Below are 14,382 nucleotides of genomic sequence, written 5' to 3'. Positions count from 1 at the left end.
ATTATACTTCTAGTTTATTGTAAAAACCAGAGGTAAATACATGAGAATGCTACACAAATCAGTGGAGTATCTATGAAGATGCCTTTCTTGCTTTTAATTTGAACCTTTCATTTAAATCCTTCATTCTGATGCTATTAGTGTCAGATGAGGTTGATAACTATACTGGGAAGCTGTTATTCCTCCTGTTCCTTTGATGACCAAAGAGGTAGAGTGGAAGTCATCCATCTTATTCCTAGGAAATGTAGTCCTTCAAAAAACATCTCTGAAGTTTCCTTTTCCTGCCTTCTATCCACTTGTTGCCCATAATTGCCAAGAAAAGGTGGGTCTAGAAACACATGGAAAAATGTGATGGTAAAGTAATATTTACAAAAATGAGAACATATGTCCAGAATGAATTCTGGTCTCCTCTTCAGAATTGGCCATTTAAAATATTTTCTGTGAATTCAAGTTGTAATGCTTATTTGCAGTTTTACCAGTTTTTCATGTACAGTGACAAAACTATATGGAAACTGTGATTGAATTTGTCGCCTTAGTAGGAAAGGATAAAAAAGTGTGAAAATAGTTTTGAAATGCATTTAAACATGCTATTTAATTTGTTTATAAAAGTAAGATGCTGAATAAATCTAGAGTAATTCATTTTGAATAGGAGGCTATTGTTTTTTATTGTGTGATAATAGCTTATTCTGAAGAGAGCTTGGTTAAACAATAAAATATATTGTTACTAACTGTTGGTTTCTGTGTACTTTGCAAAAATTTTATTTTTAATTTGGTTCAAATCTTGAAAATGTTACTAATTGGCTTCTTAAGGAGAAGTTATCCTAACTATTAAGCAAAAAGGACCTCTACTCTTATAGTACAGAAAAGGGAAATATTGATGGTATATGTCCACAAAAACCCCCAAGTGCCAAGTTAATGGATCTTCTTCCTTCCAAATGCTGGAAAGCCCTTAAAATGAGTTCTTATGGTTTAATATCCAGTCTAAACTAGTCTCAATGGCATTCTTCAAAGAGCAGCATCAAGGAGTTTCTCCAAAGAACTATAACTCTCTTCCTTGTCAGATCCCAGGCTTCTGAATCTACAATTCTACAATTCTGTTTCTCTGTTGCTTAGGTTGCTCACTGCTCAGATAGTTTTAATGCAGCCATTTTCAAATGTATAACTTGGCCCTAGTATTTATTTACTGCCAGAAGGAAACAGGTTGCTGTCATTTGGAAGCTTTTGTGATTATTTTCTTCCCTCTCACTTCTATTTTATTCTTCAAATAAAAGCAATACCCCAAAATAGAAAATGAAAGTTTTCATTAAACAAAGAGGAAGAACTCTCTTATTAAATCAGTTTATTAACATTATATTCTCGGCCAAATAGTGACAAATACATTTTTTATGACAACTAAAGATAGATGTGTTTTGAAGGTGCATTTTAATTTAAACATAGAAAAGATTTTTTTTCATAATTACAAACTAGGATGTATAATTCTAATTTTCCTATGACTTAAAGAGCACAATTGGTATTCCAAAGGTGTCGATGCTTGAAAGCTACAATTAATTCTAAATGCACTAAAATTTTTGAAGCATATCTACCTTACAAACTTTTTTTAGTATTGTATTTTTTAAAAGATTTAGGATTTTATTTAAATTTTCTGTGAGTTCTGTATTTGGAGAGATGTTAGTATCTTCCATTAAGTATTGCATATGTTTCTCCCATTTTAATCAAATATTTTATAGAAATGAGTTGTTGGGGAAAGTTTAACGTGCACTATTTATAGTACTTTGCTGTTAACAGGCAATGTTCTGAAACTAAATTTATTTTTGTTCAGTGAACATAAGTTTAGATTTTTAAAGTTGGTAGATAATTTATCTCCACTAATATTTTTTTAAGAAACTGTGAAGAGATTAACAGGGAATAATTTTATTTCTAATATAATAACTTCTTGAAATTCAAGTAAAGCCTAGATTTTTACTTTGAAAAAATTCCATTGGATATCTTCCAGTGCTATTTCATTTTAGAAATAAGTGTTTGCCATTCATCTGCAGAATTGTTTGACAAAGGGAATATTACTAAAAAAAAGTTCAGAGATAAACCTCATTTTAAGTTCTACAAAAATATTTATCAAATGGATGTATTTAAAAAAAAATTCCCTGCTAAGGACTTTTTCATTAACTAGTCTTAGAGGGTATATGATTTCTGGAATTTGTTTTTGTTAATGTGTACTTTGATGTCAAGAAGATATTTTGTATGCGAAACATAAAACTTGAGTATGGCTGCAAAACACTATATTGTTGAGGGATTCCAGAAAGCAGTTTAATGCTGAAATAACTGTAGTATGTAGTTCATATTGTGAATGAAGCTTTGCTTTTGTAATATATGAATAAAAACTAACACTTTCTAATGATCTCGATTTTTCTTTTTTGAAAACTAGGATCCAATTAGTCTTTTAGCAAGTTTCTAGTACGTAAAATGTTAATTAAAAAAACGAAGGTTTTGGGCTGGCCCCATGGCGTATAGGTTAAGTGCGAGCACTCCGCTGCTGGAGGCCCCAGTTTGGATCCTGGGCGCGCACCGATGCACCGCTTGTCAGGCCATGCTGTGGCGGCGTCCCACATAAAGTGGAGGAAGATCAGCACAGGTGTTAGCTCAAGGCCAGTCTTCCTCAGCAAAAAGCAGAGGATTGGCATGGATGTTAGCTCAGGGCTGATCTTCCTCACAAAAAAAATGGAAATAAAAAAACCCCAAAGGTTTTTTGGCTAGATTTGTTTGAATTTGTAGAATGCCTTATCCAGGAGAAGATCTGTCACATGAGTTAAAAAGAAAAACTGCTCCATACATCTGCTCTTTGCATTGTCTTTCTTACCTACATACAAAAACATTGTCTCCTTCCTAGTTTCTTTGCTTTAAGATCCATTCAACATGACTCCTGCCCCTGCCAACCCCACCCTAAGGGTTCTGGCACATAAATGAGGAAGGCTGCCTCTGAATCTTAATTATCCATTGTCACATCTGAAAAGTGAGTACTGGACAATAATTTCTGTTAACGACGAATGGATCTTTTAGAATGGACTAATTTTTTTAAAAGATAAATATTTGGCAATTCACATCATTGGCCTAGAAAACATTCAGTAATATAAAATTGTTTTAGTTTGCAAAATCTTAATGAAAATCAGATATTTGATTGGAAAATCAGAAGTTTTAATGCTGCTTTGAGAAATATTTCTGTACAATGTTATCTTTCTCATAATGAAAAAAAGAAATAACATCTGCTATGTCAATGGTTTGTTGAAAGCACAGGTATTTTTTGTTTCCTTGTCTTAGGTCTTCCAAAAACTCGGCTTTGAGCTTGTTAAGTTCTTCTGCTAGAAGCTTCAAGTTGTAAGGAAGCACTTGTTCATCTAAAAATAAAAAGATATTTCAAATTATTTGTGTAAATTAAATCAAGCTAGGCTATCCAATGACATTAGGAAATTAATTTGAATAGACAAACCAATCATTCTTCTGTAAATAATCACAATCGAGTTGGTGTAATTTACAGACAAAAAGTCACAATGTTATACAAGCAAACTTTAAATAACTTGCTATGAAATGTGTGAGCAGAAAAAACAAGCCTGAAAGGGATCTTTTTGTTGTTGACAAGATAGTTGACTTAGAGTCTTATTAGAGGTAGTAAAGCAAAAAAGGAGAAATAGAAAAAATGACAATTTGATTTTGAAACTGATAATATCTAGAACAGTTGTCTAATACAACTTTCTACAATGATGGAAATGTTCTCTATCTGCTCTATTCAGTGCAGCAGCCACTAGCCATATGGGTAGTGTGACCGAGGAACTGAATTTTTTTGTTAAACAGCTTTGTTGTCAGCCAGCCCTGGTGGTCTAGTGGTTAAGATTCAGCGCTCTCACCACCACACCCGGGTTCATTTCCCCGGTCAGAGAACCACACCACCCGTCTGTCACTTGTCATACTGTGGCAGCTGCGTGTTGCTGTGATGCTGAAAGCTATGTCACTGGTATTTCAAATACGACCAGGGTCACCCACAGTGGACACGTTTCAGCAGAGCCTCTAGACTCAGCCTAGGAAGCAGGACCCGGCCACCCAGTTCAGAAAAAAATGGCCATGAAAACCCTATGATTGGCACTGGAAGGTGAGAGGATGAAGCAAAGACCTGGCAGGGTTCTGTGCTGCTGTACACTGGGTCGTTAGCAGTCAGAATTGACTCAGCAGCACTAACAACAAAAACAGATTTATTGAGATAAAATTCACATACCATACAATTTATCCATTCAAACAACAATTCAGTGGTTTTAGTATATTCACAGAATATGTGCAACTGTCACCACAGTCTATTTTAGAACATTTTCATCATCTCAAAAACCTGTGCCCTTTAGCTATCACCCTCCTACTCTATCCCCCCCACAACCCCTAAGCAACCACTAACCTACTTTGTGTCTCTAGATCTCCCTGTTCGGGACATTCCACATTACTGGACTCATACAGTATGTGGCCTTTTGTGACTGGCTTCTTTCACTTTGCATAATGTTTTCAAGGTTCATCCTTGGTGTAGCATGCATTGGTACTTCATTCCTTTTTATGACTGAATAATTCATTGGATATACCATATTTTGTTTATCCATTTGTCAGCTGATGGACATTTGGGCTGCTTCCACATTTTGGCTATTATGAATAATGCTGCTATAAACATTTGTGTACAAATTTTTATATGAACATATGTTTTCATTTCTCTTGTGAATACACCTGGGAGTGGAATTGCTAGGTCCCATGGTAACTGCATTTAATCATGTGAGGAACTGCTAGGCTGTTTTCCAAAGCAGCTGCAGCCTTTTACACTCCCACCAGTAGTGTATGAGGGTTCTGATTTCTGCACATCCTCTCCAACACTTGAACTTTTGATTCTAGCTGTCCTAGTGGGTGTGTAGTGGTATCTCACTGTGGTTTTGATTTGCATTTCCCTGATGACTAATGATGTCAAGTTTGTTATCATGGTTATTGGCAATTTGTATATCTTCCTTGGAGAAAAGTCTATTCAGATCCTTTGCCCATTTTCAAAATTGGGTTATTTGTCTTTATTATTGAGTGGTAAGAGTCCTTTATATATTTTGGATACAAGTCCCTTATGGGATACATGATTTGCAAATATTTTCTCCCATTCTGTGGGTTGTCTTTTCACTTTCTTGACGGTAGAACTGAATTTTTAATTTTACTTAAGCACAGATCTAGAAGCTAGTACTACTTCCCTTACCAAAAAAAAAAAAAAATCTATTTTTTTAATGGGTGGGAAATGAGTCAAGAGTGATTTGGGCATAACCCTCTTCCCCTTTCCCTTCATTTTATAGACAGAACAGAAGAAAGGCAAATGGGGAGAGACAACTCCTGCAACTATTTTGTTGTTATTCTAATTATGCTGCCATTTCTGTTCCAGTCCTCTGGTTTTCAAACTTTGAATTCTAACTTATAAATGAGTTGCAAGTGCAACCAGTGTTCCTCTAACATGGAATCAAATAGGACATAGTAGAGTTCATTACACATGTGAGGGTTTTATGACACTTGTTTCTATGCATGTGTGTGTTTATGTACCAGGCTACACACTAGGTTACAATATAAAACCTACTTATTTATCATGGTAAAAAAAGTTTGAAAAACACAATATGGTTAGTATATTGTTTCTTTTTATCTTTTTTTTCTTTTTTTGCTGAGGAAGATTGGCCCTGAGCTAACATCTGTGCCCATCTTCCTCTGTTTTGTATATGGGACACTGCCACAGCATGGCTTGATGAGCAGTGCTTAGGTCCGTGCCCAGGATCCGAACCTGCGAACCTCAGGCCGCCGAAGCGGAGTGTGCAGACTTAACCACTATGCCACCGGGCCGGCCCCAGGGAATTATTTTATAAAACTACAGTTATCACATATTTCACCTAAGTTCAGACTGACAATACACTGAGCTTGCTCAAACTCCATGCTGATTTTACATCTGGCCCCTGACTACCTCTCCCTGTTCCTTACTTCACTCCAGACTCAATGGACTCTTTTCTGTTCTAGAACATACCAAACAACTTTACCTCTGGGCTTCTGCACTTGATGTGTCCACGGCGTGGAATGATTTTCCTCCAGGTATCTGCAGGGCTTGCTCCTTCCTTTCATTCACATCTCTGCTTAAATGTCATCTCCTCTGAGAAGCCTTCCTGATTACCCTTTTAAAAATAAGTCGTCCCATCACTCTCCACTGCCTCACCCTACTTTACTTTTCTTCAGAACACTGGCAGACAGGCATAGATTTGTGTTTTTGTCTGTCCCCTCACTGTCGTGTTCTGCTCCCTCCTGACTCCTCAGTGTCTACAATAAGGCCTAGTGCAGAGTAGCCACTCAATAAAAAGTTATTGGCTGGAGGAATACCCAGTTCCAGGGGTAGAAGTTTTAGTTTTCTATAACGAAGTTGCATATTTAAACTGAAAACATGATGTAAACTCTATGACTGAAAGCTAAGAAACCACCCAAGTGTCAAGGGACCAGGAGCAGCAGCAGAGAGTCATTCAACTACACAGCACATAACTACCCAACATACCTTTTGCTTCCTTCATCGTCTGAGAGACAATTCGTCGGAGTGTCTGATCAGCTTGATGGAGAATGTTAGTTGAACAAATAATTCTGTCTGTTTCCTGTGTAACACAGACATTGTTACTGGAAGTTACACAGTTTTATAAAAGAAATGGCTAAAGTGTACGTGATGCATATTTGAAGAGACTAAAAGAAAAGTTAAAGTGGTTTCTCTGTTTCAGTTATTTTTCCCTAGGAGGGGGTCTAAATGAAATACGTCCAGTTGTAAACTGGGTTCCATCTAGGCAGTGGTGTGCTGGCAAATGTCCAATGATGGGCTCTCTCCAGGAGAAAAAACCAAAAACATTATCTTTATTGTTTGTCAATTTCTGTGGTGTAAATATTCCCATCCTTGCCCATTTCAAGCTACCAACATAACGTCAACAGGCTCCAACATTTCTGAAAATTTAACAATCTGCTTTGACCAGCCGGTGCAAGCTGCCACCAGTGCACACTGCATCCAGGTGTCAGAAGCCAAATGCTGCTGAGATGCCAATGCAGGGACAAAGCATTTTTCATAGTTTACTCATATTTTACACTTAGGTCAAAAAGATCTTCCTACAAAATTTGTCCCTTCTCATTTATACTAAAGCTATACTGGAAGACTTACCTTTTGTTCCACATTGTCCTCAACATATTTCACTGGATTTTCCAAAGCAGTAAGCAATAAATCAGTCAACTGCAGGCTATAAGAGAAGTTGAGATAAAATAAATCCTTATATCAAACATGTGTTTTTAAAGATCTTGTGTTTATGAACACTAAATTGAATTCTAGAGGAATAAAAGTGCTATAGTCCAAGATCCTAAACAAAAGGGGGACAACAAAATGATTTGGAAGCTACCTTCTACTTGCAAAATCCAAATGTGGAAACTTAAAACAAATTATAAGCCAAAAAAATCCCCTCATTTAAAAAATATTAATTTCCTAAGACTCATATCGATAAGCTTTGAAAAGACATTCTTTCTTTCCCCTCATTAAGTGCTGAACTTCAGGCTACGAGAACTCTACTTTATTCCCTAAAGAAGGATGCTTAGTCTGTACTTTCTGGCTTCTGCTTATTTACTGGATATGGATTAGCAAATTTCCTCACTGGTCAAGGGGCCATGGAGGGTGGAATTCATTCACTCATTCAACAGTTATTTATTGAGCATCTTCTTTTTCTTGTGAGGAAAACTGGCCCTGAGCTAACATCCGTTGCCAATCTTCCTCTTTTTGCTTGAGGAAGATTGTCACCGAGCTAAGATCTGTGCCAGTCTTCCTCCATTTTGTATGTGGGATGCCGCCACAGCACAGCTTAACGAGTGGTGTGTAGCTCCATGCCCGGGATCTGAACCCACGAACCCCGGGCTGCCGAAGCACAGCGTGTGAACTTCACCAGTATGCCACCGGGCCAGCCCCTTGAGCATCTTCTTATATGAAAAATATTGTACAACTATGTATGTGACACAATGTGCTAAGCTGAAGGCACAGCAAGATCCCTACTCTCTGTAAGCCTGACAATGTAATGGAGACAGACAGAAAGTAAATTAATTAAATAAGCAGAAAATAATAATTTCAGACGGTGCCAAGTGGATAAATGAGTGAAGACAGTAAACAAAGTGATAATGATAAGAGAGTGACGGGGTAGTCCAACTAACATTCTTCATGTCAGTTAGGATGGTCACGGAGGCCAGTCAAGTACACACTTGTGGGAGGGGTGGAGGGGCCGCAGGCGCAAAGGCAAGAACACGCTTCTTATGTTCATGACAGAGAAGGCCAGCTTGGTTGAAAAACAGCAAGGGGGAAAGTGGTAGGATACGAGGTTGGGGAGTTAATCAGGGTTAGAACACGTAGGGCCTGGGCCTTGCTTGCTCGGCAAGAGCCCAAAAGCCCATTGCAACCATGTGCCCTTCTGGCTCCCTCTGGGCAGGACGCCTAGCTGCTGGGATTAGTAACGATGAAGGGCCTGGCCAGCCCAGACCTTACCTTGTCTCACTTAAAGAACACCCCGTCTTAAAGGGACACAGAGCCCCTCCACGTGAGCTACTGTTCCTGGGAACACCGGTCGTACCAGGGACAGCCCCTTGGCAAGCATATAGCCTTTGTGTCCCCTGCCTATATAAGCAAACCCCTCCCCCCCGCCCGCGGTTGCTGGTGCACATTGCTGTCCAGTCAGCCGCCACTGGACCTCCCTGTAAATAACTCCCAATAAACCCATGTCTCGTTCGCCATCTCCAGGTCTTTTCTTTGGTCTCTCAGCAACCTATCCCGCACTGCTCACCCAACTGCGTGTGTGGCCAGACAGAACATGTACGTTATGGTAAGGAGTTTGACTTTTCCTCAGAGTACAGGGAGTAGCACTGAAAAAATCTGAGCCAGTGAACGCACTGAGTTCCTCTCAACCTCAAGATAACCTTTCTCACACTGAAAAGAACCCAGCTTCTAGAATGAGTGAGATCACACTGGGTCTAAATCTTGGCTCTGCCACTTACTACCTGGATGTGTGACTTTACCTACTTGGGCCTCAGTTATCCCATCTATAAAACGGGGATAATTATATTTACCCTCAAGGGTTGTTGTGAAGATTGAATGAAATTATACAGATAAAGTGTTCAGAACATGCCCAATATGTAGTATCTGCTCCATAGCTGTTACTGCTAGTAGCAGGAGTATTTCACAGAAGGCTGGGAAGGGAACATTTGTCAGGTCATCTTTCAACTTCCAACACAGGGCCTCCAGACTTCAAATAACCCCTTCACAGTTATGCTGTGACTATTCTGGATATGTGAGAACAGGTGACCAGTTCTGAAAACCCAAGACAAAACCGAGATTATGCTCACGGCTGGCCCTGGCACTGGACAAGTTCATCTTCCTCCTTGCTTCTAGCAAGAACTGGCCCTCACTGGTCTCAAAGCACTGACGATAACCTTATGCCACTCTCCTGGAATATCTCAATGCCTCAACCAGCCACTCGCTTCCAAAGGAAAAAATTTTAAGTATTCTAGAATAAGTAGCAATCAATTGGTTATGTGCCTGCTCAAAGTTTCAGGATATTATGACAAGCTAAAATTAGAAACCTCAGCAGAAGCTTATTTCATAAACCCTATAAACAATAGCCACACAAATCCAATTTTGGGTTTTGTTTCTTTTTTTTGGTAGATTAAAGTATATATTATAAAATGCATAGAAACTGTATCCTGGGAACTAAACATTTTGAGGGATGAGTTTAAAAAATTAGCCTTTTAAAAACTGCTGATACCCTCTGGACAACAGTTAGGCAGGAGCTAAGGTAATACATGTCGAGAACTGCGTTGTCTGATACAACAGCCACTAGCCACATGAGGCTACTTAAGTTTAAAGTAACTGAAATAAAATTTAAAATTCAGGTTGTCAATTGCACTGGCTATATTTCAAGTGCTCAGTGGTTGCATGTGGCTACCAGCTACCATACGGGACAGTGCAAATACAGAACATTTCCATCATCAGTGAAATTTCTATTAGAAATGCTGCTCTAGAACTCTCAAGACATGTATCATGAATGAAGCCTTACGGCCCCCGTCCGCCAGCCCCGAATATACACGGCAGTGCAACTGTACCAAGGTTGAAGGCAAAACTGGGATGCAGTACCCGTCCACTCTCTCTCCTTCTGTGAGGAAGTTCCTGGGCAACCCATTGAGACTACGCTACTTTAGCAAGAGTACCAAAGATGTGTCCTCCTCTGAGTTCCCCACTCCGACCTCTGGGAGAGTATAATCTTAACAAGAGTATATGTTTGCAAACCAACTTGGGTTCACATCTCAGTGGGCACAAGCTCGGTGACTCCGGACAAACTAAATGTTCTCACTCAGCTGCCTCTTCTACACAAAGGGGGAAATAACAGTACCTCTCCAAGGCTTGTGTAAGGACTAACCAAGAGGATGCAAGTAAGGCATTTAGCACAGTGTCTAGCTCAGGGAGGCACCCACTGAAGGACGGCTTTGAGTAGGATACCTGGCCTCAGCAGAACATGATGGACTCTGAATTGTGAGGCTGTTGTGTTCCCAAGCATTTTTCTCAGGGTTGGGCTTTTCTATCTTTCTTCCCATCAGGTGGATGGTCTCGGCAGGCAGTGTCTGTGGTCTCTGGCCATTCCTCTGTAAACAGGTCTCGAGAGAACAATCTAAAAAGAGCTGGCAAAAGCCTAATGAATCTGAAAGCAATTTGAAACCACAAAATTATTGGTGTACTAATTTTCCAAAATGTGAAATAAACATATTAGACAAATTATCCCAGCTCCAGCAGGAAAAACCATTTGCAACACTGAAATCTTGCTTTGAAAATTAAGTAAATCCATATAAACCACCAAATCCAATTAAATTCTCATTAAAGACAGTAGTGAGTTTGATATGTGAATAAATGTCTCTGTGTGTAAGAAAAAAATGTTTTAATTACATTTCCGAGCCAGTTGGTAGACTTCATATCTCATACTTTGATAATAAAAGTTGTCATCTAAAATGAAAAACAAAGGTCTAGAAACAGCAGTCTTTGTTAAGAGGTAGCAAGACTGGGCCTCAAGCGCTGCAGAAGATATCAGATCTTGATTCTTTAAGCAGGTTATAAAATCTTTCCACATGGCTTCAGTCCTGTTGGGTGGCGCAGACATCTGACACCCGTTAATGACAGCCATCAGGAAGTATTCTAGGTACTTCAAGAGTTCCTGTCGAAGCAATTTCCATTGGGATGGCTACAAAAGACCAAGAATTACAATTTATATTAGGCTTTAGCCAGTAGAGTGGTCATGCCTCATTGCCACCCTGCCCCATATGAAAATATGAGCCCACAATACTGAACCATTTGGAGTTCTCTAAACACAATTTGTTTTCTTATGCCTCCATGTCTTCATATATACTGTTCCCTCTGCCTGGAAAACTCCTACTCAATGATGTCAGTCCTCTGTGACGTTTTCTCAGACTCAACATGGAGAAGGCAGCTCAGACCCTCCCTTGCCTATCATAACACCCTGTTCTGCACATATTGGGTCTCCACTCCAGCAGGGTTTACAGTGTTTAGTCATTTATTTGCACATCTCTATGTCCCTGCTAGATTAACAGTCTATTGTATACCCAGCCTCCAGCAGTGAGTGTGGCACTTAATAGCTGCTCCAGAAATGTATATTAAATAATTGAATGACTGAATGAGTGAATAAATGAAAGAATGAAAAGCTGTTACCATCCAGGAGAAAGGAGGAGCCTAAATCAATATCCTGCCAAAATAAAAGTCTGGCTAAGATATAGCAATGCTGGTTTGCCCTGGAAATGAGAAAAGCTGTGGACAGCAAGATCAGCTGAAAGGTCTGTGGGTCAAGATAAAAAGACCTCAAGCTAACAACAGAGTTGGAATGGGATGGGGAAAGATAGAGAAAGCAGATTGAGGGAAAGAGAATAAATAGCTTCAGAATACAAGTAATCTTGTGCTGCTCAAGGGCTGTGGGGAGCACTGCCACTGTCATAGTTATGAAGTCAAGGCTGGAGGGAAAACACAAGGACAGATCGGGGTCCCTCTCCTGCCTATCCGTCCCTTACCACCTCACTGAGATTACAGCACATACAAACACATCAGCTAAACCCATTAAAAAGGAAACACGGACCACTTCCTAAAAAGTGAGACATCCTACCTACAGTGACTAGATGAGTCTCACAGCCTTTGCCTGTAGGAGGAGAGTGTAAAAAATATAATAATAAAAGTGAGGGAAAAGCCCAGGAAATACAACAATCCCTATCAATAACTTTCAGCTTTCTCCAGAGTGGTGAAAATACTATCATCCAAGTAAATCTGTTGCTACCAGGGGCCCGATATTGTATTTAGCTCACAATTAACCAAGAATAAGGAAGTACATAGTTTTGCTGGAGCAGTCCAAAATTTTCCCATACGCCAAACATACTGTATTTCTGCATACATACTGGTAGGGTGCAATCACATCATATTTGCATTTTATTTACGTGAATTAATCTACACTTGGGCAATAAACGACAAAAATAACTATTTAAAATTTTCAGAATATTCCAATCAGAGTATTTACTCTAGAATGAGCATGAGACGGGAGACATGAATCTACTCTTCCCCCCCGAGGTCTCAGTTTTCATATGCTTCTCCAAGGGTATGCATCTCACTGTACTGAGTGTGACTGGAGGGATTAAAGAGATGTATGTACCTGGAACACATAAGCTGGTCCCTAAATACAAGCCCATTACTTCATCCGCTGATCAATTAAGAAACAGCCATTTTTCCTATGCTGGCAGAGGCAACTTTACCGTGAATGGAGCTTCAGCGGCCAGGCCCTTCATTTGTACAGCCGCCTCCTATCATTGTGGGAGGGACGCTAGCAATTTACTTATGATTTTGTATTCTTTTTCTTAAAAACGGTTCTCCAAATTGTATAAACTTCAATCCCCACAAAACCCGGATTCACCCGTGGCTGGATGTTAAACCGGCTGTGTTGGAATTTGTGAGAGATTCTGTCCCTCTCCTAAGAACAATCTTCCCAAAGGATTTTCAAAGAGAGTATATTTGACCACAGGGGATTTCCACCTTGCACCCTGCCTTCAGAACCTAACCCTGTCTTAAGACTCCGCTGTATAGAATATACAATACATATATGCCCCAAATACACATATAAACCTCTACAATGAACTCTTCTAAGATGCAGTCAATTCATTGTGTTAAACCAGCTCCACTTTCCTCGAACCCCGGCCTCCTCCTCGCTCAGGTTTCGCCTGCCCTACCAGGTACTGTAGAGTGGGGCCTGCACACTTCCTTCTGCGTCCTCAGTCTAGGCCCCGCCCCTCCGTACTGACCAATGGCCGTGCGCTCGCCTCCTCGAGGAACGCGTCCGGCATGACGTCATCATAGGCGACGACGCACACGGCCCAGCCCCGCTCTTGCCGTAGCTGGTGGCTGAGAGCCCGAGCGAAGGTCGATTTTCCTGCTGCTGGCAGGCCGCAGAGGACGCAGAGTCCTAGCTTCCGCGGCCCCGCGCTGCCCTCTCCTCTGGCGTCCTCGCCGGTCTTCATGTTGCCCAGGGAGCCCGCAGGCGGCTGGGAGCGTTGTCTCCGGAACCGTCCGCTAACTGCGCACGCGCACTCTCCCACCGCCCTGCTGCGCCGCCTGGCGCCGCGGTGGAGAAATGGGCCAGTCTTGGAATTCAAAAACGATGCGTGGTCCTGGCTGTTTGCGAGGTGGTCCAGTGGTCACTTGAAGCGCTGGTGCCAGCTGTTTGCGAGGCGAGCCTTGCAGGCTGGGGAGACCACGGCGATGCGTTTCCTAACTCCTGGACATTTCCCAAAGCGTCAGAGAGTTGGACTTAATCCTCAGTTAGAATCAGCCTCCCTGGCGGAAATTTGTAAGCCATTAGGATTTGCGCCTCCGTTTCGTTAGGATGAAGTTCCCTGCCCTGGAAAATCCCGGAAGAGACTTTGAGCCTCTTCCAGCGGTCTTGGGAATGTCAGTTAGTGAAATCAAATAGGAGGCGTAGCTGACAGTCCAATGACCGCGCTCCGCTGCCCCTCCTGGATGTGATAGGTGGAAAGACAAAGTACATATTAGTTATTGCGCCCTAACGCCATGAGTCGGCAGCAAGTGTGAGGAAATAAGGGCAGGAACGGAACATTCCTAGACCCCCGTTTCGATGCATTTATGCAGAGGACGGTAGGTATTTCATGTTAAAAAAGAAATACTAAGCTGTAGAGAGGAATAAAACAAATTGCTTGTGTGGGGATGTGGTGTAGAAAAATTGAATTCAGATTCTAGCTTTCGCCTTATTT

At 40.7% G+C, this 14,382-nt stretch overlaps 1 protein-coding gene across 1 annotated transcript; it reads right to left on the bottom strand.

Annotated features, from left to right (window-relative positions):
* Nucleotides 1-1,866: 1,866 nt before the first annotated feature.
* Nucleotides 1,867-14,068, bottom strand: PSTK (phosphoseryl-tRNA kinase). Its single transcript, XM_058544203.1, has 6 exons — nt 13,417-14,068; nt 11,015-11,306; nt 10,574-10,772; nt 7,214-7,289; nt 6,572-6,665; nt 1,867-3,386 (listed from the first exon to the last, which is right to left on the bottom strand). Exons 1-6 carry the CDS (start codon nt 13,630-13,632, stop codon nt 3,187-3,189), a joined length of 1,077 nt encoding a protein of 358 aa, XP_058400186.1. The 5' UTR covers nt 13,633-14,068; the 3' UTR covers nt 1,867-3,186.
* Between the last annotated feature and the right edge of the window lie 314 nt (nt 14,069-14,382).

This window comes from Diceros bicornis, chromosome 6 (assembly GCF_020826845.1).
Source record: "Diceros bicornis minor isolate mBicDic1 chromosome 6, mDicBic1.mat.cur, whole genome shotgun sequence".
NCBI classification, from domain to species: Eukaryota; Metazoa; Chordata; class Mammalia; order Perissodactyla; family Rhinocerotidae; genus Diceros; species Diceros bicornis.
The sequence above is the reverse complement of the archived record's forward strand: the minus strand, read 5'-3'. Positions and strand labels throughout refer to the sequence as shown.

Bases quoted from the DNA above. Each gene is read 5' to 3' on its own strand.
- PSTK (XM_058544203.1), bottom strand. From the start codon at position 13,632: ATGAAGACCGGCGAGGACGCCAGAGGAGAGGGCAGCGCGGGGCCGCGG. The intron at 11,307-13,416 runs GTCAGTACGGAG...GGTCTTTTGTAG, and splicing joins AGGCGAGCGCACGGCCATTG to CCATCCCAATGGAAATTGCT. The intron at 7,290-10,573 runs GTATCCTACTCA...CTTCTCTTATAG, and splicing joins TCATGTTCTGCTGAGGCCAG to CCTGCAGTTGACTGATTTAT.